The sequence below is a fragment of the Symsagittifera roscoffensis genome, chromosome 4 (genome assembly GCF_963678635.1).
Source record: "Symsagittifera roscoffensis chromosome 4, txSymRosc1.1, whole genome shotgun sequence".
Classification (NCBI taxonomy): Eukaryota; Metazoa; Xenacoelomorpha; order Acoela; family Convolutidae; genus Symsagittifera; species Symsagittifera roscoffensis.
Window position 1 is genome coordinate 26,250,394 of NC_087065.1, and position 23,943 is coordinate 26,274,336.

Here is a 23,943-nt window from a genome sequence, read left to right on the forward strand (position 1 = left end):
TTTTTTTCTTACCTTGAGGCGGCAATTGGTAACAAGCGACATTTCGTAACAGGTGACAAACTGCAACAAGCAACGATTTTTAACAGTAGGTTAAGCGGGAAAATCTAATTTACGCGCAGTATCCCTATCGTTCCGAATGTAAGCGGAAATTGAGCCGACAAACATTGACTGACAAACAATCTTCGATCAATTATATTTCTTATTGGAAAAATAATTTCATTTTCAAAATGAGTTGCTGACCTTGTCGAGCCCCGGGCCTTTGTCTTCACAAGTTTGGATGTTAACTTTACACTAAATGCGCAAAATGAGCAGCTGGAGTTTGATATTCGGAAAAAAACCCAGCCGAGGAGTACAGCCAAAGAGTCCTGTGACGCAATTTGTGTACGAGAAGTGACTGCCTGAACAACCGGAGCTGACGTATTCGGCATTAGTCTTAGTAATTTTCGAAACTTATTCCAACTTAGTTGCCGTTGTCCTAAATGTAAAGTGAGAAGGTGAAAAGCAGTTCAAAAGGTTAAGCGATTAATGAGATTGTTCCGGAATCAAAGCCTAACAAATTAATGTAAGTTATCGCCATGGATCAGGATTGGTTAGTTTAAAATATTTTACAGTGATAGTTATCAAGAATATCATTGGATAAACTAAATGTTGTTTTAAACTTGTTCCATTAATATTTAACATCACGAAAGTCAAATTAGTACCATGCTTACAAATTATAAAGTGGGCAAAGTTAGTATAACCTTCAAGAACCTAAAATTTTATTACCTTTTGTTGGACAATCTGATTAAAAAAACAAGAAAAAATTTTGAGCTGAGAAAAAAACATTCAGAATTAGTTTGCAGTTTTTAGAAAACTGCCCCAAAATTGACTGATTGATTTTTTCAAAAATCACTTTTATGCATGAATTTTTTTGAATCATACTTGTGCACAAGGCTGGGCATAAACTGAAATGCTTGAAATTCTGTAGCTGATTTGATCAGGTGGCATTAGAATAATTTTTAGGTTAGGTTTATTTCAAGCAACGACAGGAACCACAAAAGTTGGGGTAATTAATTAATCCCATTGAAACGCGTTAAATTTTGAGCTGAAAAGAAGCATTTCAGAAACTGAAAAATTGCCCAAAAATTGTCTAATTATAATTCCCAAAAATCACTATAATGCATTCATAAAATATCAAGAAACGTAATTATAAACTTTATCGAAGGGCGTTATTAAATTTAATGCAAACGAAAACTTAATATGAATTGTCTAAGTATTCTGAATTGTCGTTATCAACTACGCAAGAGAACGCTGGAAGAAAATTGATAACTAATTTGAAAATATCGAAAATCAATTTTTTAGCATTTTTTACTGAAAAATATTGTCAAATATGGCTATGTACAAAAAAGCTTCATGGCTTAACGAAAAATGTATCGCCATTGTTAACTTATTCGTTCGCTTTATTTGCGCTAACTTGTACTAAAAAAACACTAAATGGTTGCAGGTTTTTCTTGAAGCTGAGAAAAACATATCGTTATTTGTGTTACCCTGCGTCGGAAAAAAATTGTAGTCGGAGCAAAATGAAATTTTATTCCGACTAAATTTCCACAAAATTTGAAAAAAGTTTCGTTGCGTGAATTAAGTATTTCTTACTAGCTCAATTAAAACTTAATAGCATGGTTCTAACAACAGTGGAAGCTGTGGCTGCGCACCGAGAAGCGAAGCCAGAAAATGGCAAAACTTAGCACTAAAAGGTAAAAGCAACGAAAAACATGCTATGTTCCGGAATCAAAGCCCCACCTCCACATTAGAAGTCTCACTTCCTAGCATTGCCAAAACAAGGATATTTTAGTTATAAGAATGAGACATAATTCACAACTGTTCTGTTTTCTAAGTCATCATTCGACAAAAATCTGGTTTGAAATCTTTAGGTTGCCCTCTCAGGCCTACATTAATCATAAACTATTGAGCTACACTTTTGTGCATATGTTTGGCTTTAAAACATTTTATTATGATTATTTTTATGATAATTATTACGATTATTATGATTATTATCGTGATTAAGATTATGATTATCCTTATTATGATTATTTTTGCTAGGGTCTCATTTAACGCTGGAGTTACTAATTTAAAGTTAAATTTAAAAATGTACTGAAGTGGAAGGTAATGCGTAGTTTTTAAAATGTCTCAAAATTTAAAATATCATAAAAAAAGATATTAGTAGATTAGACGTCACACGTCCTAGTATATGCGCGACGGCTCCTTGGTAAAATTTGAACACTAGGAAATGAAAACTTCAAAACTACCGAAACAATGATGTTTTAATTATAAGAATGAGATATACTTCACAAATGTTCTGTTTTTTGAGGCATCTCTTTTCAGATTTTGTTTGAAAACTTTAGGATTCCCTCTCAAACCTACATTAATCATAATATATTGAGCTAAGTCTTTGTTCATATGTTTGGCTTTAAAAAAATTTATTATTATGATTATTATGATTAATTTTTTTTTACTATTCTGATTATTATGATTATAACGATTATGATTATCATTGTTATCATGATTATGATGATTATTATGATTATGATTATGATGATTATAATGATAATTATTATTGCTAGTCTCAATTAACTCTGGAAGTACTAAATTAATATAAATTTTTCAAAAAGGTACTGATGCGGAAAAAAAACACAATAAAAAACAATAATTTTCAATATGTCTCAAAACATCATTAAAAGGACATTTACCAAGTCATTAGCTAATTCATTTCAAAAAACTTAGTGCAAGTGAGGTTAAAACATTTTCGTTTGATTGAGTTGTTAATTGCAGAATTCGCCCGGGGGTTATGGAAAATTGCACGAAGACAAAAAATGGAGCAAAAGGTCAAATACTTCTTCATTCTATGGCTAATTCCTCATTAGAAACGGGAAAGTTAGCTTATTTTGGAAAACACCATTAGTTTGTTTTTTTGGTAGAAACCTTAATCGCAGATTTGGCATCGTAGTTTTCGATAAAACCAAAAAAAATTCTTTTAACAGAAAAACAGACTTTTGCTAAGTCAAACATTACTTTTTTACAAAAAATTTTCACTTTTGAACCCTTAAACTTAGAATCGGTCGGCAAGGTACTTTTTTGAGAAAAATCGAAAAGTTTCCAAACCAACGGTCATAGTTACAAATTTTGACTTCTCCAAAAGTCTCAACTTTCTAAAAATAAATTAGGGGGTAGCCCCCGTAGCAAGGAGGCTTCCCACAACTTGTTGTTTTGATTAAACCCTTAAAAACTGGTTAGGTAGGGTACCTTTTGAGAAACAGCGAAAAGATTTGCCGCTTCCGCAGGATAAATTTTCGCATCGGTTCTTTCGATTGAACCCTTTATCTCAGATTTGATAAGGTAGTGTTTAAGAAAAATCAAGAAATTTTTCAGGCCATTATCCCTATAAACGGACAAACCCGCTTTTAATGTGAGTCATCTCGCATCCTGTTGTTCCGATTAAACCCTTGATATCAGATTTTGCAGTGTAGTTTTTCAGAAGACAAAACATTCAAGAAACGGCTAAAAAGTAAAAAAAAAAAAGAGTTTTCCGAAAGTCGGTAATGCGTAAAAAAATGGAAATGCTGTGAAACTTTGTACAAACTGTTGTTTCGATTGTACTCAAAAATTCAGATTTGTTAGGGCAGTTTTTGAGAGAAATCAGAGCGTTTAAAAAAATGAATTGGTTGTAGCTATTAATGCAGGGGTAGCTTCTCACTACCCGTTCACTTCATTGAACCCAAAATCTCAGATTTGAGGAATTATTTTTCAGAAATGTCACAATACTTTCAAAAATCTGAAAAAAATCAAAAAAAACTTCCGAGGGTCCTAAATATTTGAATTGAAAATTTTGAGTGTAGGCGTTTCAGAAGTGCTTCCTTAACCCGGTAGTTTTCTAAAATATGGAAATCAAATCTAAAATTCTGGCTTAAAAATCTCCGTAACAGAATTTTTCGAAGACTGCCGTAAGTGGGGTAGTGTGAAAAGAGACTAGGAGTTTATGCATGCAGACAGGGTTTGATACTTCGTTTTAGAAATTCGAAAAAGTAGTTTTGGAGACTTTTGAAAAATAGAAAAAAAAATTCACTAACCAACTGACAGTCGGAAAAGAGTAATGAACGCAAGAAAACAGAAAAAAAAACTGATTGTTTTTTTCGAAACTTAAAGCAAAAATAAAACTCTTCAAAGCTCTTTTATTTTCAAAAACAAATTATGATTGGTGCTTTTTTGATAAAATTAACCCAATTTGAGAAAAATGGATCAATAGGTAAATTTTTATTTCCTCTGGGACATCTGATAATTAAAATCCAATTTCGAAACTAGAAGTCGCTCAGGTTTTTCATTACCTTTACACTTTAGCTGTTCGATAGTGTAGTTTGCTTTCCTTTCACGCGGAGGCGAAGCAGCGCTTCGCAAATACTAGCAAAAACACAATAAAAACATCTCTACAAAATGCAATAAGAAAAAAAAAGAACTAAGCCTCGAATTAGTAAAAATGCGGCTAAGTCCCGAATTCGATCTGCGGCCTCAAGAATATGAGTTTCACGCACCAATCACTCCAAGCATCAACGCTTAATAAATCACAAATCCTAGCCATAAAAAAAGCAGAGAAAGGTGCTATGAAATTTTCAATGCTACAGATCGTGATTATAGCCAAAGTTCCATCAAATAATTTAACACTTTCCACTTTCAATGAACGCTTTTATTTGCGAATGAGGTTAGAAAAAAGAAGGTTCGTACTAATACACTAACTCTCGCAAACTCGCAAGTGTTAAAAAAGAACAGGAAATTGGAAAAATTTGCAAATTTGAAACTCTCGTAAGAAGTCGCGAGCCGTATACCCCTTTGCTTTCGCCAAGATTATTAAAAAACAAAATTCGCTAATTGAAATGATTTTGTAAAATTGGAAGTTATATAGCCCTCTAGTGGCGCTAATACTTTAATTGACTCAGGGACAAAAACATACCTCAAACCTTATCGTTTCAAAATTTTTGGCTTTCTTGGCTTGATGGAAAGCACTTTTCATTATTTAACTTTTTCAAAATGATGATCAAAATGATGACGACAGTTTTGTTTGTTCAAAAATAGTTACCCAAACGGAGAAATTTGTGAACAAAATTTGTGGACAAAGGCTATTAAAAAATGGAAACCAATTAACGTCATTTTTCCAGGTCAAGCTGGGTTAGTAATAAACAAAACTATCAAGTTAGCAAATATCTTTTGTAGTTCTCAGTTCAGTATTTATTGGGAGCCATTAATAGCATGGCTGATGCAGTAATAGTCTTAAATGCTAGTGCTTTTCTTTTCGGTAGCAGACAATCGCTACCTACAGGTGTCAACCCATCAGCCGTTATTTTATTCACAGTTTTTTTCGTCGTTTCATATCTAACCAATGGAAATTGAGACAAGTCGTCGCTTTTCACGAAAGAAGCTAACATAGTTGTGCACGTTTCGTTCACGCGTTTGTCAGACTCGCACGGATCCATCAGATAAGATTTCTTTTCGGCCAAGTTAAACAGAAACGGAATGTCTAGGGAGTGAAACGATCCAAAGTGCATCGGCACTTCCGCTTCCGGGAACAAGTCTTTGTGTCTTGTTGGACATTTGTAGTCAAATAAGTAAACAAAAACAGGCAAGTTGGGTATACTAGAGATTTCATCAAGCAGTTCTCTAAGTGGTTGATAGAACACCTTTTCTCCAAAGAATTCCGAAAAAATCTGTCTGCACCTGAAAACAAATAATGGAAATGCTCAATTTTTTGGTTAATTTTCAAATTTTTTAGATTGCGCTTAAAAAAATTGGAGCTGGAGTTGTAATATCGTTAATTTTGCCTCAAACTTCTTTAGATAATGATTTATCTATGATATAAATTTAAATGTAATTATCTTCTCGTGAGTTGCACGTTGCACTCGAAGGACTAAAACTGAACGAAAGAACAATACTTTTCTTTTGTTCCAGAACAAAGTGACTCTTACCATGTGGGTTTTGTAATATCCTTCCTGGGAAAAATCATGTCTGAAAACATGGTGCCTTCGTCTGAAGCTACTCCCAGCAGAAGTGGCTTTTGCGCCATTCTGGATTTCGATGGCAGCTTCTCCTCTTCGAACTCATCCACTGGAATAAAACTCACACTCTGGTCCACTTTTGTTTGTGTTATGAAGTCCTGAAGGCCAAATTCAAGCAAAAAAAAATTTGTTTTAATTTGGTTTAATTAAGACTTGTTTGCGGTATTTCAAGACTTGTTTGCGGTATTTGGTTTAAAAAAACCGTACTGCGCTATTTCAAGTATTTATTGCAAAAGTAACTTGAAACATAGCCAACCGACGCATGGAAAAGAGGCAATGAGAACAAAGAAATAGGGAAAAAAACTGACTCGTTTTTTGAAAAGACTTCAACTTTGGAGCTTTTAAGAAAAAAAATAAATGACCTTAAGACTCTTTGAATTTCAAGAGCAAAGGATGATTGGCACAATTTTGATAAAAAATAACTCAATTTGAGAAAACTGAAGTCTTAGTAGTTAAAGTTTTTCTTGCGCTGAAAAATCTGAAAATAAATTCCACTTTGAATCACCTTTACTGCGCCAGTTCGTCTTTCGTTATGGGAGACCGAATTTTTCTTGCCTTTAAACAAATGAACTTGAATGAAACCCAAAGAGGGCATATATAGCTAAAGGCATGCATAAATGCATTATTATCGAATGCACTTCTGTAAAATATTAGAGCATTTTTAGACTTCCTGAAAAAAAAAAAAAAAAAAAATCTTCACGCCCTATATAAGAAACTGAACTACGTTCATCGACTATTAATCAATGCGCAAGAGGGTCTTGGAATGACATAGGCGTTCGAGAAAGCAGAAAATGACTGATACTTTTTGTTTTCCGGACCGAATTGTGAAACTCGGAGCAAAATTACCGAAAAAAGAGAAAATGTTATGGCAGGGTAGAATTTGAAAGTGTGGTGACTTGACTCGGATTGCAATTCAAGGAAACCTTTACTCTGAGCTTCCACGTAAGTCTTAATCAAAACTTCTGCGCCAATTTTTTACGCAACAATAAAATACATTTAGAGTTGGAGTCTCCATAAACCACGCTGACTACCTTTTATGATTAGAAAAGTTTACTAATTACCAATTTCTCCCAACTCATTTTTATGCGTTGAAAAAATATGTATTGGTCTTTGATTCGATGTAACTTTGGCTTGAATTTGCCTTTCCTTGATTTTATCTACTGACAGGTTTATGAAAAAGTCTCGAACTTGTTCAGCCGTTGGGTTCTTTGGTCCTCCCAGCATTTTGAGGGCCTTGAGTGTCTTTTTATAGTGATCATTCCTGTAGAAGCGACTCCATAATCTGTTCACTGTGCCACTGGATGCAAAGGCACGTGCGAAGTATTTGCTGCTTTCAGGTGACAATGTGTGGTAGTGAACACTGGCTCCTCCTGTTTGAAAAAAAAACTACCATAAACTCAATGCAAAAAAAAAACGAACAACTTATTTTTGATGGTTATATTCAGTTTTTTTGGCCCAAAATGTGTCCTCACGGCATAAGAAGTTCCTGTTTCCACTCAGATTTTATCACTCGAATTTTGAAGACAAAATATAGTGTTTCTTTGCACTATTCTTTCAAAAACTCAGTTTCTCGGAAGGTATTTGAGATACAGACTTGAAATTTCGCAAGAATATAGCTCAATGACGGGTTGTTCAACCGGATTACTAGTGTCCAGTTGATCCAATAAGTGGTGCTGAAAACGCCTCAGTTTTGACATCGACATTATTGCATCCTTTTTCGAGTATTATCAGTGGCTCTTCTGCACTCCAATAGTGAAACACGTTAGGCAATTCCCTCCACAAATACGCACCGAGTATTCTGACCATTCGTGGTTTAGTCCAAGACATCATTTCATCCCGAACAGAACTTTGCACTGGAAAAACGGACCTTTCACAGGAAATCACATAGAAAAAGTCTGTTTCTGGTGGGGTGTATGTTTGCTTGAATTTATGAACAATAAAGGATGTGTATGGTTAAAATTAGGAATTTGCGACAAAGAAGCCACCTGGTTGAGACAAAAAATCAAATAAGGACATGATTTTTTGATAGAACTGTCTGAGTGCTCACTAAAAAACAGCCGAATCAGGTCCACAGATGACTCCTAGAGGGAACTTGCAGAGTTTTCGGTGCGCCTTTTTTTTCAGTGGCAATGCCGTTTTTTCGAACTTTTGCTCATCTCAAACGAAATTCTGGAGGCCGTATCTGTACTTGTCTACCAGTAATTGAACAAAACCGGAGGTGATTGGAAATTCGGATGGAAAAGAATACATTGCGAATCACTTTACAATGATAATTTTATGATCCGTTGTAAAAGATTCGATATCACTAACTTAAACTAAGCCACGCTTAAATCGAAAGAATCGTAGTAGTTTCTTAAGCAATCACATGCTAAGAAGCACCTTGCATATCACGTTGAAGCTCTTTTTTATTCAAGAAATGTTCATAATTTCACCCTTTTTCGAAAGTTATCTCAATTTTTTTAAGAGCAATAGTTTTTTTTTTATTACTGCGCTAGGAATTCAGAAAATTAGTCCAACATCGAAACAAGAAATCATTCAAATTTTTCTACCCCTTTAAATTTTTCGGTAGTGGAGCTTCCCTCTTTTGATAAAAATTATGAACTGATCAAAAAAATATATCAAGCCGCAAAAAATCTTAGTTGAGCGAAGGCAAATTTTACGACTTTTCCAAAAAAAGTTGACACTGTTTTCAAGGAAGAATTTATGCAAACTTTTTTTAGTGGCAACGCCATTTTTTCGAATTTTGCATAACTTGAATTTTTCTGCAGGCGATATCGTTGTGTTATCTATCAGTAATTGAAAACAAAACAGAGAAAACGAATTGGAAACTCGGATGGAAAAGAAAACTTTGCGAGCCATTTGATATTTTCGTGATCCGTAGTAAATGCTTCCACCCACTAGCTCAAACTAGTTCACAATGAGAATGCAGAAGTCGGAACACCTATAAAAGTGTTCACTTATGAGAGTGCAGAAGTCGGAACACTTAGAACCCGTCGCTCTCCTCTGCTCGCTCAAAATTTAAAGTTAATACCATCAAAACATTCAGAGCACAAAGTTTTTGAAACAATCACATGCTTGGAAATAATTGTATATTACATTACAGCTCTTTCAATTTCAAGAATTGTTTTTGATTGCACTTTTTCTTAAAGTTATCCCTGTTAGAGGAATTCGTTTGTTTACTCCGCTGGGAATTCAGAAAATTAGTTCAACTTCGAAAGTTAAAGTCATTCATGTTTTAAGGACCTTTACATTTTTGCTTTCGATAGTGGAGTTGCCCTCTTTTAACAAAAGATCAGACAAAAACTGAAAAAAAATTTAAATTCAACTTGCGAAAAATCAAAGTTGAGCGAGAACAAATTTTAAAAAATCAGTCTGTTATCGAGAAATAATATTTCAAAAATAAACAAAAAAAAGAACAAACACCGAGAGCATATAAAGTTAGTTTTAAGATTAACCAAATAACAATAAGTCTAATACAGCCAATTTTTACTACATACACTAAGTTTTGCATCTGAGTAAACTCTTCCTCGACACAGAGGGGAAGCTGTGCTTCGCAAACACTTCCGAGAACACGACCAAGAAGCAGCTCTATCAAGTGAAATACGAAAAAGTAGAAATAAGCCTCGAATGAGCAATAACTCGGCCACGTGTCAGATTCGAATCTGCGACCTAACAAAATTGAGTCTCATGCACTAGCCACTCAGCGTCGGATGCTTAAATTCCCACAAAAAACTAGCCGCCAATACCGCAGCTACACATGCTTATAAATTGCCAATTCGATGCAACAAGAATAGCACTAAATAAAAGGGACACAATTTTGCAAGTAGAAAAAATTGGAAAGCATCAAGTCAAATTATGTATAAATTATGTTTCAAAAACATTGCGAGATAAATCGAGTTAGAAAAATTCTGAAAACGAGTTTTTTATCATTGTACTGATGTTTGAAACAAATAACTTTTTTCGGTTCATTTGATGAATTAAAAATGCATCAGCTGTGTTAACTTTTAACTAATCAAATTTCAAAGCACATTTGATATTATACGGCTACCGTATACGGATAATTATACTTTTATTTGCGAATTCGGTTGGAAAAAAAATATTTGTACTAATACACTTTGCTTCGCAAGTGTAAATAATCGGAGTAAAAGAAGTTATTGGGATGTGGAATCTTCTCGCGCTGAATTAAATTCTTCAATGTGACAGCTTTACTGCATTCGTCCGATTTTTACAACTTCCCCGATTGAAAAACTGGGTGAAAACAGTGAAAACTGGTATTTTGATTAATTGGAGAAAATAACAAAAACCGGTTGCAAATATTAAAACTCTGTATTTTGATAAATTAACAGAGAGTATTTTAAAATTCAGATTATCTGGTCTCAGTCTAGTAGAATTTTAGTTTAAATTTCAAAAAAACTATTGTCAAAAAATCATCCTTGAAAATAGATATTGTAGAGAGTAAAACGTAAACTTGAGCATAATTTAGGCCACTGGTGTCCCAGATGGGTCAAAAGTCACTCTGTTAGATCTTTCTTCAGAAGAGTCCTCCTCTTCTTACAAGTTTTACTTCTGGGATTTATACAAAAAAGGACATTTTTCTCGTAAACTTCCATATCGACCGATAGCAAATGATCAAAGGTACGATTGTTTGAAAGTTTGGTTCTAAGGATTTACAAGTTTATTCCATGTCTGAAAATGCCATATTTCACTATCACCACACTAAAAAAAAACAATCGTACCTTTTTACTAATCAAAAGTCAAAACACATGATATTATACGGCTACCGCAACCTACCGAGTCAAAAGCGCCACCAAAAGTAGCATTTTTATTTGTGACTTCGGCTGGAAACAAAAGACAATTCGTACTAATACACTTTGCTTCGCAAATGTAAGAAATCGGAGTTAGTTATTGGGATGTGGAACCTTCTCTGCGACGAAAATGAATTGTTCAATGAGACAGCTTTACTGCATTCGTCCGTTTTTTACAACTTCTCCCGATTAAAAAACCAGGTTCAAATAGTCAAAATTGGTTTTTTGATTGATTAGTGAAAAGTTATGAAAACCGGTTGCTGGGTCAAAAACCGGTTGCTGTGTCCCCGCTGGGTCAAAATCACTCTTAGATTTTTTTAAGAAGAGTCCTAGTCTTCTTACAAGTTTTACTTCTAGGATTGATACAAAAAAGGACGTTCTTCTTATAAACTTTTATATCGAAGATGAAATCTCGAATTTGTCCTTCTCAGACGCCTAAAAAAGTTTCGCTGAAAAGAACAAATTGGTCGCCAAAAAATAGTAAAGATAACGCAAACGCGATGTGGGGCTCGCAAACACTTGCGATACAATACCAACATAAAGTACACGTAAGAAGCCCAAAACAAACGAAATATCCTAATAAAAGAAAACTAGGGACCCAGAAAAGGCCAAAAATTAGACTTTGCCCAAAATCTTGGTTGTTTCTCAACAATAAGTGAGAAAAATGAAAACTTTTAAAAAATTGGAATTTTTCTAAAAAAAAAATTTTCTAACAAAAAATTTACGAGTCGCCGCTTTTACTGCAAAAATTCTCACAACCGGTTGTTTTGATTGATCCCATCATTTTAAGAAAAATAAAAACATTTCTAAAAAACGTCCAAGAGTTCAAAAATTGGACTTTCCGAAATAAAACGGGTCGCGGCCTCTTGAGCAAAGAAAATTCTCAATACATTGTTTCTCGATTGAACACCTAGCCTTGGAATTGGCAGGCTAGTTTTCGAGAAAAGTCAAGTGTTTTTTTAAAAAACGGTCGAAATTTCAAACTTTGAGTTTTTGAAGGCCATAATTTTTTTTCAAAAAAACTGGGCGAAGCCACTTTTGAATGTAGCGTTTTAACAATTTGTTTAAAGAGTATTTTCTTGATATCAGATTTGGCAGGATAGCTATCTAGAAAAGTCAAAAAGTGTCCAAAAAACTGCCAACAAATCAAAATTCGACTTTTCCAAGAATCATAGCTTTTGGGCGTAACCGCTCATGCAGAAGAAATTCACACTACCTGTTATTTCACTTGAACCCCAAAAACTCAGATATAAGAGATAAATTTTCCAGAAGAGTTAGATAATTTCACATCAACAGTAAAAAAAAAAATTGATTTTTCGAGGGTGATAACTTTTTGCGCAAAGAAATTTGAGAGTAGCCGCTGATGTGAAGGAGATGAAGAGTCCAACAATTCAGTCTCGTGCTAATGTTCCTTAATAAAGCAAGTAAGAAAAGCAAGTAAGATTTGTAAAAGCTTTTACAGAAAAAAAGTCTTGCTCCGGATTACAAGACACTTGCTTCGCAAATAAAAAGACTAAAAAGACGTACGGCTTATAGGTTAGTTTCATAATGCAGAAAAAATCGGAAGCAGGAGTTGTATACACACATTTCAAGCAAGACAATTGAACTTTGAATTAGGGACGGAGCAAAACTTCAGAAGCGGAAACAAATATTTTTACAGACACCAGTTGAGCCGAAAAAAAATTGAATAAAAAACTTTAAAAAGTATTTAGAACCCCCAGAAACTACAATGAACAACACTTGCAACTACCATGATACTTGCTTAGAGCACTAGAAAAATCCGTGATGTGGCCCCCAAGCCGATTAAAATTGATCTGACAAAAGAAGTCCGACAATTCAATTTTTATCAATTAAAAAACAAAGTCCTGTCGAGAATCAGTCCGGGTTACCTCCAGGCCAAATAGGAAGGAACCTTCTTAAAAAGGAAAAAAGTCCAGTTCCCGATTACAAGACACTTGATCTCGCAAGTGTAAAGGGTACAAAATCGGATATCCAGTACAAAATTGAAAAAAAAAAACTAAGAACTTGCGTGAAGTAGTGGCTAGCTTTTCTATACAAGATACGATTTAAGTACCTGCAGAACAACCATAAATTGTAACTCTATCCTGATCTCCTCCAAATGCAGATATGTTTTCATGCGTCCATTTCAAAGCCACTTGTTGATCTTTCAACCCCAAGTTGTCCTCAATAACTCCTGGATAACTCAAGAACCCCAACATATCCAGTCTGTAGTTTATATTCACACATACAATATCATGCCTGACAGCAAAGAAACTCAAATCGTACATTGGCTCCGAGCCACTTCCGATTTTAAACCCTCCTCCGTGGATGTGAAACAACACTGGAAGTTTTGATTCTGAGAGTTTCTGAAAATTTTCGGGTTCGGATCCAAGAGGTGTGTAGATATTCAGATATATGCAGTCTTCTCCAACCGGCATTTTTGTATCCCAAAACTTCCCTTGCTGAAGCTGAACAGCGCTGTTTCCCTTCCTATGAGCCAAAAAAGGAGAAACTTTATGGTCTAGTTTTTCATCCAGTGGTTCCAAAAATTTGAATCGACGATCTCCTATTGGTTGCTTGGAATATGGTATTCCTAGGAATTCGCCAACGTATTTGCCGTCCATTTTCACAACTTTTCCGTTTATTTTGCCCACAGGCGTTTCCAGAGTCAGCGACATGTCTGTTTCTTCTGCCATTATATTCATTGACGACGCTTGTGATAAAATTGTCTGCATTTTGTGTTTTTCGCTGTTCATTTTCCGACTATTCTAAATATTTTGTCACTGTAAATTATTCAAGCGCTGGTAAAACAGATTAAATTTTGTTTTACTACTTGTCTAAAATCAATTTAACCGATTTTGTTAAAAAGTAATGTGATAAAAGTTTCTCGTAAGCAAAATGACCTCAACTACCATAGTTTCAAGGAAAAACCTGATACTTGCAAAAAAAAACATTATTATCATCAGCAATAAGAAAACCAAAAATTCTATAATTAATCAGAGTTAGGTAAAAACTACACCACTTACCACGGGCGGATCTAGGATTTTCTCGAGGGGGGTGGATTTTCAAAAGGTGTTCGAAATGTTTGTCGACCTTTTTTTGATTTATCGAGCTCTCCCAGAGCAATAAAAAGACCCTGTTTTGGCCAAATTTTGTGCGCCACAAGCTCAATTTTCAAAAAAAAGAGGCCAAGAGGCTTCTTGGAAAACGTTGACCAAAACATCGCGTTTTTTCGGCGCGCGCTCCCCTATCAAAATTAGTATATATTTTTCTCGCCCCTGGCGCCTCTAGAAAGTTTTTAGAGTCTGTCATCAAAAACGGATATCTCAAAATAGTACAAAGGGGCGTGCCTTTAGGTCGACAGGGGGTCGAATACCTGAGGCAGAGGGGCTTCCACCCCCAAACCTAAATCCGCCCATGCCACTTACATTGTGCAATTGATTTCGTTCTCCTTCTTTCTTTATACCATTTAAATTTGGGTGAAGTATTTTTTCTCAAAAAATCATTCAAATTAAACATTTCCAACGAAATACATATTTAGGTAGTGCAAGAGGTTTTTTGTCAAATCTGAAAATAATATTGCACCAATTAACTAAAATTACCCTTTTGATAGAAAACCAACTGCAAATTATACCTTTCATGTAAATATGATACCAAAGTTTTTCACAAATTCTGAAAACTAAATAAAAATTGTCGACCAAATTAACAATTCAATATTGTAGATGTAATCCCAGTCATTTTTGTACCTTATTTTTGAATTCGATTCAGTTTTTTTAAAAGTTTTTTCATTAATTCATTGGTTTCAAAAAGTCACAATTCAAATATTGAAGTAGTAAAATAGTAAGTGATTCTTGACTTCTGGTCGTTACAGTAGTGTAGTGCATGATATTTCTGATTTCAACACATCCGTTCTATAAGTCGCATCGCAAACAATTGGTACACTATGATAATCGAAGTCTGGTAATCTAAAGACATACGCGTCAGCAAAATGATTTGTTCGCAACTGGATTTAAAAAATCCCAACTTTAGTTGTTTACTCTCTAAAATGCCCAATCTCGTTTTATGATATTTTTAAAGAACATTTTCTTAAAATTTGACCAAAATTTTTAAATTGACCGTGAGAAAATGAACTCAGCTGCCCTCAATTTAAACATCAATACTTAGTTTCATTTACCAGTTTATTCCAGGTCTGAAATTGGTGGTTTCCTTCATCTGCAGTAAAATTCTAGGTGAGTGAACACTTTTTCGAATAAGCGGAGCAAAAAAGTTGATCGTACGATGAAAAACATTTTTAACGAGAAAACTGAACTGCTCATATTGGCGAAATTCCTCGAATGGACGGAGACTTAATATTTCACTCTATTGGATTAACTTCTAGCAGGTAGTTAAAACTATTGATGCTTACCTAAAGGGTTCTCAAAGACGAAGCCGACCTTACCACCATTTGCGATAAAACACAAACATATAAAAAACATAGGTCGGAAAAGAAAAATGTTTGAAAAAAACTAGATGAACCAAGATTTTCTTAGTCTCAATAAAAAACAACTAGGGAAAATAAAACATAAAAAGTATAAAAGACAGCAAGTTAAAGTTGCAGCTACGTTTTTGATATTCTGTGAATTTGTTATATTGATGCGGTACGAAATGCGTCAATTCAAACGTTGGACTTTACCCATAACCTTATTTGTTTTTCTACAAAAAAAAGTGAGAAGAGTGAAACATTGTGAGATTTTGGAATTTTCCCAAAAATCTACCCTTTCTTTTGCAAAAAATTAAGGAATAGCCGCTTCTGTGAGGTGAGATAAAATCTCGCAGCCAGTTCTTTCGATTGAACCCTTCCTTTCAGATTTGATAGGGTAGTTTTTTTAAGAAAATTCAAAACGTTACCAAAAACGGTCAATAGTTCAAAAGTTGACTTACCTAGATCCAAATTATTTTCTGTAAAAAGAAAGGCGTGGCTGCTAAAGAAGAAGATTAACAAAACCGGGTTTCTCGATAGAATTTTTAACTTCAGAATTGGAGGGGTAGTTTTCGAGTAAATCAAAAAACTTCCAAAACAGTCAAAGTTTCAAAACTTTGATTTTATTGAGGAGCATATTTTTTAGAAGAAAATGGGCGTAGCCAATTATAAAAGTAGACTTTCAAAAACCTGTTCTTTCATTTATACCTATAATATCAGTTTTAGAAGGATAGTTATCGAGAAAAGTCCAGGAAACAAACAACAAATTTTCGAAAAACGAGTCAAAAACTTTGACTTTGACGAGGGCCATAACTATTTGTATAAAAAAATTGACGTAGTTGCGTATGCAAAGGAGCTTCCCACAACACTTTCTGTTAATTGAACCCCAAATCTCAGATATGGGTGGGTAATTTTCGAAAACATTCAAAAAAATTTATAAAACAATCAATAAACAAAAATTCACTTTTCTGAAGGTAATAACTTTTTGTGTACAAAAACTTGCAAGTAGCTGCTAATAGAAAACAGCTTCTCACTAACCTTTATCTCCACTGAACCCACAATTTAAGATTTGGGAGGTTAGTTATCGAGAAAAATCCAAAAAAAACGGCCAACAAACCAAAAAATTTCCGAGAATCAAAAGTTTTGTTTAAAAAATGAGCATAACCGTTCACTCAGAAGAAACTGACGCAATATAGGATTTAGCCCAAAAACCCAGACTTGAGGAAAAAAGCTTCCAGAAAAGGTCAAAAATTCGAAAAACGGTCAAAAAGTTCAAACTTTGATTATTCTGCGGGCCATAACTTTTGGCATATCCACGAGTGCAGGGCAGTTTTCTAACACCAGTTCTATTCATTGAAATTGAAATCTCAGATTTGGGAGGGTCGTTTTTGAAAAAACATTGGGTCGAACTTTCACCCACAGACTTTTTCGAAGGCTGTAGACAGAGGGATAAAGTAGAAAGAGACTAAGGGATACGCAGACACACAGTAGGGTAGGCGGTCGTTCCATTGATACCTTTTTTGAAAATCGGAAGCATATTTTCTGAAACTATAATAAAAAAGATACCAAGATATTTGCTTAGTGCACGAAAAATATCCAAGATGTGGCTTCTGTTCAAAACTTGAACAGATAAACGAAAGTCCGACAAATCAATTTCTACCGGAAAAAAATTTCAATTGCATGCATACTGAAAAAGCAACGTCCGGCCGGCATTCGAACCCAGGACCTTAGGATGCAAAAGCAAGTTACCTCTAGGCCAAGCGCGGACCTTGGAAGTTTTTAATATTCAATAACTCAGCAAAACGAAAATTTGTTTAAAAAAAAGCTGTTTACGGAAAAAAGTCTAGTTCCCGATTAAAAGAATGATAAAGTGAAAGATAAAACCAGGCCCGATTCTAGGATTTTTTCAACGGGGGGGGGGGGGGGGCACTTTCTAACATATTGCAATTATTACAGCTGTTAAATACACGCCTCATTTTGTCGCCTTTTTCAGAAATATGTGTGATTAGCGGTTCTGGATAATTTCTTTTTGAAATCACACTTGTTATTAACATTTGATTTTGTGGCCGCAAATTTTAGCATATATTCAAACACTAAATTTACTTTTAGAGTGATGTCTAAACGCAGTTCGACTACAAATCCGACACCGAGGTTATCCTCAAAGATTACGTCCTTCTTTGGTTCTTCAGCTCCACAACCATCACAATCCAGAGAGTTTCTTATTTTACTTTTCAATTTTTGTCTTTTTTTGTAGTTTCGGTACAGTAATTTTGGGATTCATGCACGAAAATTAATCGAAAAAAATCTCATTTTTTTAAATAAAATTTTTGTTTTATTGATTAGCGTTTTGATCGTTTGTGGAACTTTAAATATTGTTCCAGGCGACCTATCTCAGTCTCCCGTGACAGAATCAGATGTCGTGACCGAAAATCAGCCTGGCTCTTCTGGTACCCAACCTCGTCAGCAACTGATGGACAGAAATATGCTCTCTTAAAGACTCGACAAGTACCCGTTTTCCCCAGAAACAAATGGCCGCATGAGACAAGATCGGTAAAAAAGAAACAACTTGCTCAGCAGTGCGCTCCTTCTTTGTTTTGCGTCTTTTGGACACGTATCTGAGGTCCCGAATGGGAGAAGATCGTCTGACCGGACTTGCACTGATGTACATTCATTCAGGCCTCAAGATTGACCTGGACAACATTATCAACCGTTTCAGCCAGAAGATCCGACGACTCCATTCACTTACGATTCAAAAATTATACCAATGTCCAGGTACAAAAAAGGCCACATAAAACCATCATACTTTTGGAAATTCCGGCTTCAAGAGAAATATATTGCAATCCGATAGAGCATGACTTTATATTATTCAAAAAATGCAGCTCTTCAAATTCCTTTTTTTTGATAACAATGAAAATTAAAAGAAATGAAAAATTCGAAAAAATTGTCAGCTGAAATCGTTAATCAAAACAATTTCTTTACAAAAAAATACAATTCAAATACAATGCAAAAAAATCTTGGGACTCAATCTCCTAAACAAAAAAGAATATACAAATGGCACATACAAGATCCATTAAAAGAAATTATTAAGTATACAGCAATCATAACATTAACGACCCAGGAAAAAATTCTGTTTCTTTTAATAAAAAATTCTTACACGGAGGCGAAGCTGAGCTTCGCACCACTTGCGATACCATTAGGAATGTTATGAAAATAAAACGGAAAAAATTTTCAAAAAATCTTTACCATCTCAAGCAGTTATTTTAATCTCTACACCAGATGCGCCGGATGATTGATTGGATTTGAAATATAGTTACCAAGCTGTAGCAAAGTCGAAAAAACATGAGCAGAAACCCTTCATGCCGAAAAATTCAGAAAAATTTTCAACTTTTAAAATGTCAAGTCCCTATTCCCGTCAGAGCACACACACTCGCACAAAAAAAATTCGGACGTAACGACGCAATAAAAGGCCAATCAGTCGAAACTGATTAGGCCGAAATTTACTAAGCCGATAAAAAGACGAAAACAATATTTGAAAAAAAAGTAAAATTTTAACAAATCGAGTTGGTTAAATTTCAACCAATGTGAAAAACAAATTTTGATTCTGCCAGATCTTTAAAATGCTTAAAACAAGTGCAGTTAAAATTATTTAGAGCTAAACTAATAAATTCTTAGATGTGGGAACGAAGACAAAATATAAACAAGCAAATAATACGCCGAAATTTTTTCGAACCGGAACAGTTACAGTTTGAAAAAAACTGATCCTGGTCAGATTCGAACCCCGGACCTTTGCCTTTCCAGGCGTATTCGTTACCACCAAGCTAAGCGAGCAAGAGGCACTACAAATTTGAATTCTTTGTGAACCAAGGTACCACCAGTTCAATGAGTCCAATGAGTCTTCTGGACAAATTTGTTTACGAGAAAAAAGTCTAGAACCCAATTGCAATACCCTTGATATCGCAAGCGTAATAAAAAAATGGAACGCAGTAGAACACGCAGAGCGCGTATCTAGTTGCAAATTAAAAAGCCAAGTTAGCTGAAGGCTTGAAAAATATTCAGAATATACCTTTATTTAAAAAAGCGTTTAAAACCAATACTTGAGAGGCTATCTCGTCCTTCAGGTGGTACCTCATGGTTGATAAATAGAGAAACAGAGACGAAGCGCAGAAACAGAGACTTGTGATACCGCACAAACATAAAAAGTATAAGAACTCGAAAAAATCAACTGTTAAAAAATTAAGTCTCGGAAGAAGTTCATGTTAGGCAAAGATGCGAGACTTTTGAATAATAAATTGGCAACTGAACGAAACTTACGAAGAGCAAACAAAGCCCAAATTCTGTGAGCAGACACAAATGGAACCGAAAAAAAAGTTATCTGATTTAAAAATTTTAAGAACTTTCAAGTTCCCCTGAAAGTACATTGAATTGAACGACACTTGCACTTAAACTTCGATGAAAGTTGCCTACAGGACAAAAACTGCGATAAGGCATCAAATCCGACAGTCTTTGAGCAGACACAAATTGCGCCGAAAAAAACTTCTATAAAAAAATTGCATTTCCACCCTGAAATTCCATGTCCCCCCTGAAAATTTCATGTCCCTTTTTTAAATTCCATGTCCCCCTGAAACTACATTGATAAATGCTTGCACTTGCCACTACAATGAAAGTTGCTTACAGAACAAGCTAACTCCGTCATGTGGCAAATAAGCCGACAAAACTGGAGCAGACAAACGAAAGTCTGGTAATTCAATTTTTTCCGGGAAAAAATTCAATTGCATACATACTGAAAAAACAAGGTCCGGCCGGGACTCGAGCCCTTGACCTTAGGGTCTAAAGGCGATGGCGGGAGAAAGTAATAAAAGCAAGCCAGATTTGTTAAGAGAAGTTGTTTACGGGGGAAAAAGTTTAGTTCCCGATTACACGACACCAGCTCTCGCAAGTTTAAGGTCACACTTCCAGTTTTCAGTAACGTTCACAAAAAATAATTGAGGAAGTTCAAGCCCTCGGAAGTCTTGAAATTTACTCTTCAATTTTTAGTGGTGCGTTTTTTTGTTTAAAACACAAAAACTTTGACAGTCCTCTTCGATCTAAATCATGAATTAAACAGGTCATTAATCAATCAAATCATTATTTTAGCTTTGACGCAATCGATTATAACTCACTGCTACTTTTCAGTAGCAATTACTTTGAAGGCTTGTTTGATCAATCAATTTTTTGAACCGATTATCAATCACGATCATAGTTTTAGGGCGTGTCGTGACCTGACATTATCCATCAGTTACAACTGGTAGGTGTTGATGAGCAGAGAGATTCAAAAATATTAGCTGTGGAAGGAAGACTAACTATCTCAGCGCTGAGGCAGAACATCAAAAATTATCTGATTCAGTAGCAAGCTTGACTTGTGTAGTTGGTCGTCGCTCTTTCTCTTTTCTTTTTCTTGTGGCTGTTGTAGTAATGGCTCTATCTGATACTCAACTCTACTATTTTCTATTCTACTGTTCTGTTCTATTCTACTTCCAATCTTTCGTTTGCTCTCTTATTCAGTTACTTGTGTTGTTTTCTCCGCCACCGCTACAACACCACCGCACCGCCACTGCTGTAACTCAACAAAGCTTTACTTCTGTATTACTTTTACTACCAGCACAGCAATAGTACAGTCGGCGGTTGTTTATGAATTGAGCAACGCGAAGCGATGGTCCTGTGCGGTATACTAGTCGCACTAGCTTTCATTCATTCAGCTGAACTAAAGAGTTTAGATCTGAGCTGAGCTAGCAACACGAAATTATGGAACAGAGGAATGATATAACTTCTAGTAGCAAATAGCAGATAGAAAAGCAAAAGAAAATACCACAGTGAAAGAAGACTAAGGAATGAATAATCTACATATTAGACCTCAACATAGCGCCACGGAACAACAGAATACTATACTTCTACTAGTAGAAAAAAATGAACCAGCGCATTCGTGACTCTATATTGTATCCAATCAAGATCTGATGTGCATATAACACATTTAATTTCTATGTAGTATGCGTATGCTGAAAAGGCGATGATGATCAAATAAAATTCCAGCTCTATCACACCAACTAAGTTATATAGCGAGTTTGCTACGCTGGCTGGTCGCAAGGCTACCATAATATAATACAAATACATCGGTTACAGAAGGAGTACGAACAAAACAGTTCGAACAAGTTCAAGAGTAATAGAGAAATAAAGATCTAAATATAATTAATGAACAATCATCGGATTTTTAAACGAGCGGCTATACAACCCAATCACAAAAAAAAATCTCAAGTTTGCGTGAAACAAAGTTGTCCGTTTTGCCAGTATTGTGATAGACGAAAAAATATTTCTTAACTTTTGGCAACAAAAAAGCGCCTTTCTACCCTTAAAATACTTTAACAACTCAAAAAAAACATGGGCCTGTGATCTTTCGCTTCCAGCGGTAATTGGTTTTATTACAAAGCCAAACATTTTTTGCTATCTAAATTAAAGGTTATTTTCTCAGCTAGTTTTTACAGCAAACAAGTGCGTGAAACGTCCGATGGGATCAAGTGACGCACAAAGAGCACATTTCGAGAATAATCTCCCGGAAATCGAGAACTTCTGCATTTTATACTCAAATTAAGAGCTCGACCGATTTTGAAATAAAAATATTTCAGAGAGTCAATAAAATTTAGCCGTTTTTAATTACTGCTAAAGCGCTGAAGAATAAACCAAACTTTGTTTATACCAACTAGTTAATAGTTAATAGAAGAGATGCATTCAGATTCGCGTGGCCCAAAAATTTCTCTGATGGAGAACCTTAATTTTCCATATTTTTCAAGCTATCCTAAATGGGCAAAAATTTGCAACAACGAGTACAAACTGAGCGGGAATTTCATTCTAACGCAGCAGTAGCAAATCGTGAATTCTTGCTCAACTCTGTTGTACATACATTCGGCACGAGTGATATACAGCGCACGAAACAGTCTTTGCCCCCTTAATCTATAGTCACGGGACATCGAGGTTGCAACTTTTTGTTTTCAAGCGATGAATTGAATGAAAATTTTTTCACGTTCCTGTCGTTTTCTCTCATCTACTGGAAATAGTTAAAATTTTGAAATGTGATTTATACAAAAAATTTTTAGATCAAAGCCGGATCAGAAACCGTAAGAAGCAACGTTTCGCCATTTAAGTGCAGGGTGCAGAGAGGTGCTCTCAGCGCCAACAATTTTCAGCAAACAGCAAAAGCAATTTGAAACGTTGGATAATTTTTTTTCTTCTTAAAAGCTTTGTTAGTCTCATTGAGAGAACTTAACTGAAATTTTAGCAATTTATTTAGTTAAAATAATAAAAATTAAACTTAATTTTTATTTCGTAGCTCATGATTTATTGTATTCCTTTTTAAGTAAGATGAAATAAGACAAGCGCTCCAACGAAAACATTTGAGTCCCAAGTTTCAAACTGCTTCAGCTGTTTGCTAGGACTTTTTGGCACTGAGAAAAACTCTCTGACGCCCTCTACTTAAATGGCAAAATGACGCCTTTAAAACAGCTTCTGGCGTTTTTTTCGGCTATATTCTCCGGTTTTTACTGTCTTCTCCGGCTAAACTCCAAAAAAAGGTTTCCTCTATCACGTGTCAAAACTTCAAGCATGAATCTGTAAAAGTTGAAAAAAGGGCAAAACGTGAAAATTTCGTTCGATTCATCGCTTGAAAACGAAAAATTGCAAATTTTATGTCTCGTGAATGTACTTGATTCCAAAACATACAAAAAGGCTAAGCCCTAAATGTTCTGACTGCATTTTCAGGCCAATTGAAAAGTTTTGCTTGAAAATTAAAATATATATATATATAAAATAACTTTCGAATCCTAGTAAAAAACCAAAATTCTTGGCTAAATTCAATTTGGAACGATGTAATCTGCCGCTAACGCGCATTAGAAGACCGCAATATTTCGTGCGTTAATTATCCCAAGTTATCCGAATTAGCAATTTTCAAACCCGATAATATTTCACCAAAACTGATCTCAAATAACTTTATTTAAATTTGAATTCCGGAGATCAATAGCTTTCAGATTGAATAAAAACTCTGCAAAAAAGTCACTTAGTCTTTGATTAAAAAAAAACATAAATTGAATGAATAAAAAACCATCCCAAGCATTAATACTATTTTTTCCTCGAAAGTCGGAACAATGAAGAATTAAAATTTGTCGCGGTTTAAGTCGTTTTCTCGACAAACTGTTGGCTCACAACTGTGAACAGCGTATATAGTCAGCAAAAAAGGATACAAAAAATGTACACTTTTAGCATGAAAAACGAAATATTTCAGCAGACTTTTATTGACAGGTTGTCTGAGTCAGAAATCATTTCAATTATCCCATTTTTGGTACAACCAAAAAAACTTCAACAATATCAATTTTTGCGCACTTAAACACCATCAGTTTTTAGAATTTCGTTTATCGCGGAGAAAACAATTACAGAAAGCGAACCTGGCGTTTCTCCAGCTTTCCAAACAGTGAGCCAATAAGCCGCCAAAAACTGAATCGAAGACTATACACTATCGAAGCTGAGCTTCACGCCTCTTGCAATACAACTAAATCTATCGAAATGAAAGAAAACAGCTGAC

The 23,943-nt window shown here is 34.9% G+C and overlaps 2 protein-coding genes across 3 annotated transcripts in view; one reads left to right on the forward strand and one right to left on the reverse strand.

Annotated features, from left to right (window-relative positions):
• LOC134843953 (NADH-ubiquinone oxidoreductase 49 kDa subunit-like) overlaps window positions 1–23,943 on the forward strand; it is a 286,758-nt gene that overhangs the window by 216,301 nt on the left and 46,514 nt on the right. The window lies entirely within an intron of this gene.
• LOC134844813 (cholinesterase-like) lies at window positions 5,245–15,426 on the reverse strand. The gene is made up of 6 exons (XM_063861628.1): window positions 15,057–15,426; window positions 12,957–13,650; window positions 7,868–7,930; window positions 7,203–7,447; window positions 5,988–6,175; window positions 5,245–5,739 (listed from the first exon to the last, which is right to left on the reverse strand). The coding sequence occupies exons 2-6, from the start codon at window positions 13,636–13,638 to the stop codon at window positions 5,247–5,249; spliced, it is 1,671 nt and encodes a 556-aa protein (XP_063717698.1). The 5' UTR covers window positions 13,639–13,650; window positions 15,057–15,426; the 3' UTR covers window positions 5,245–5,246.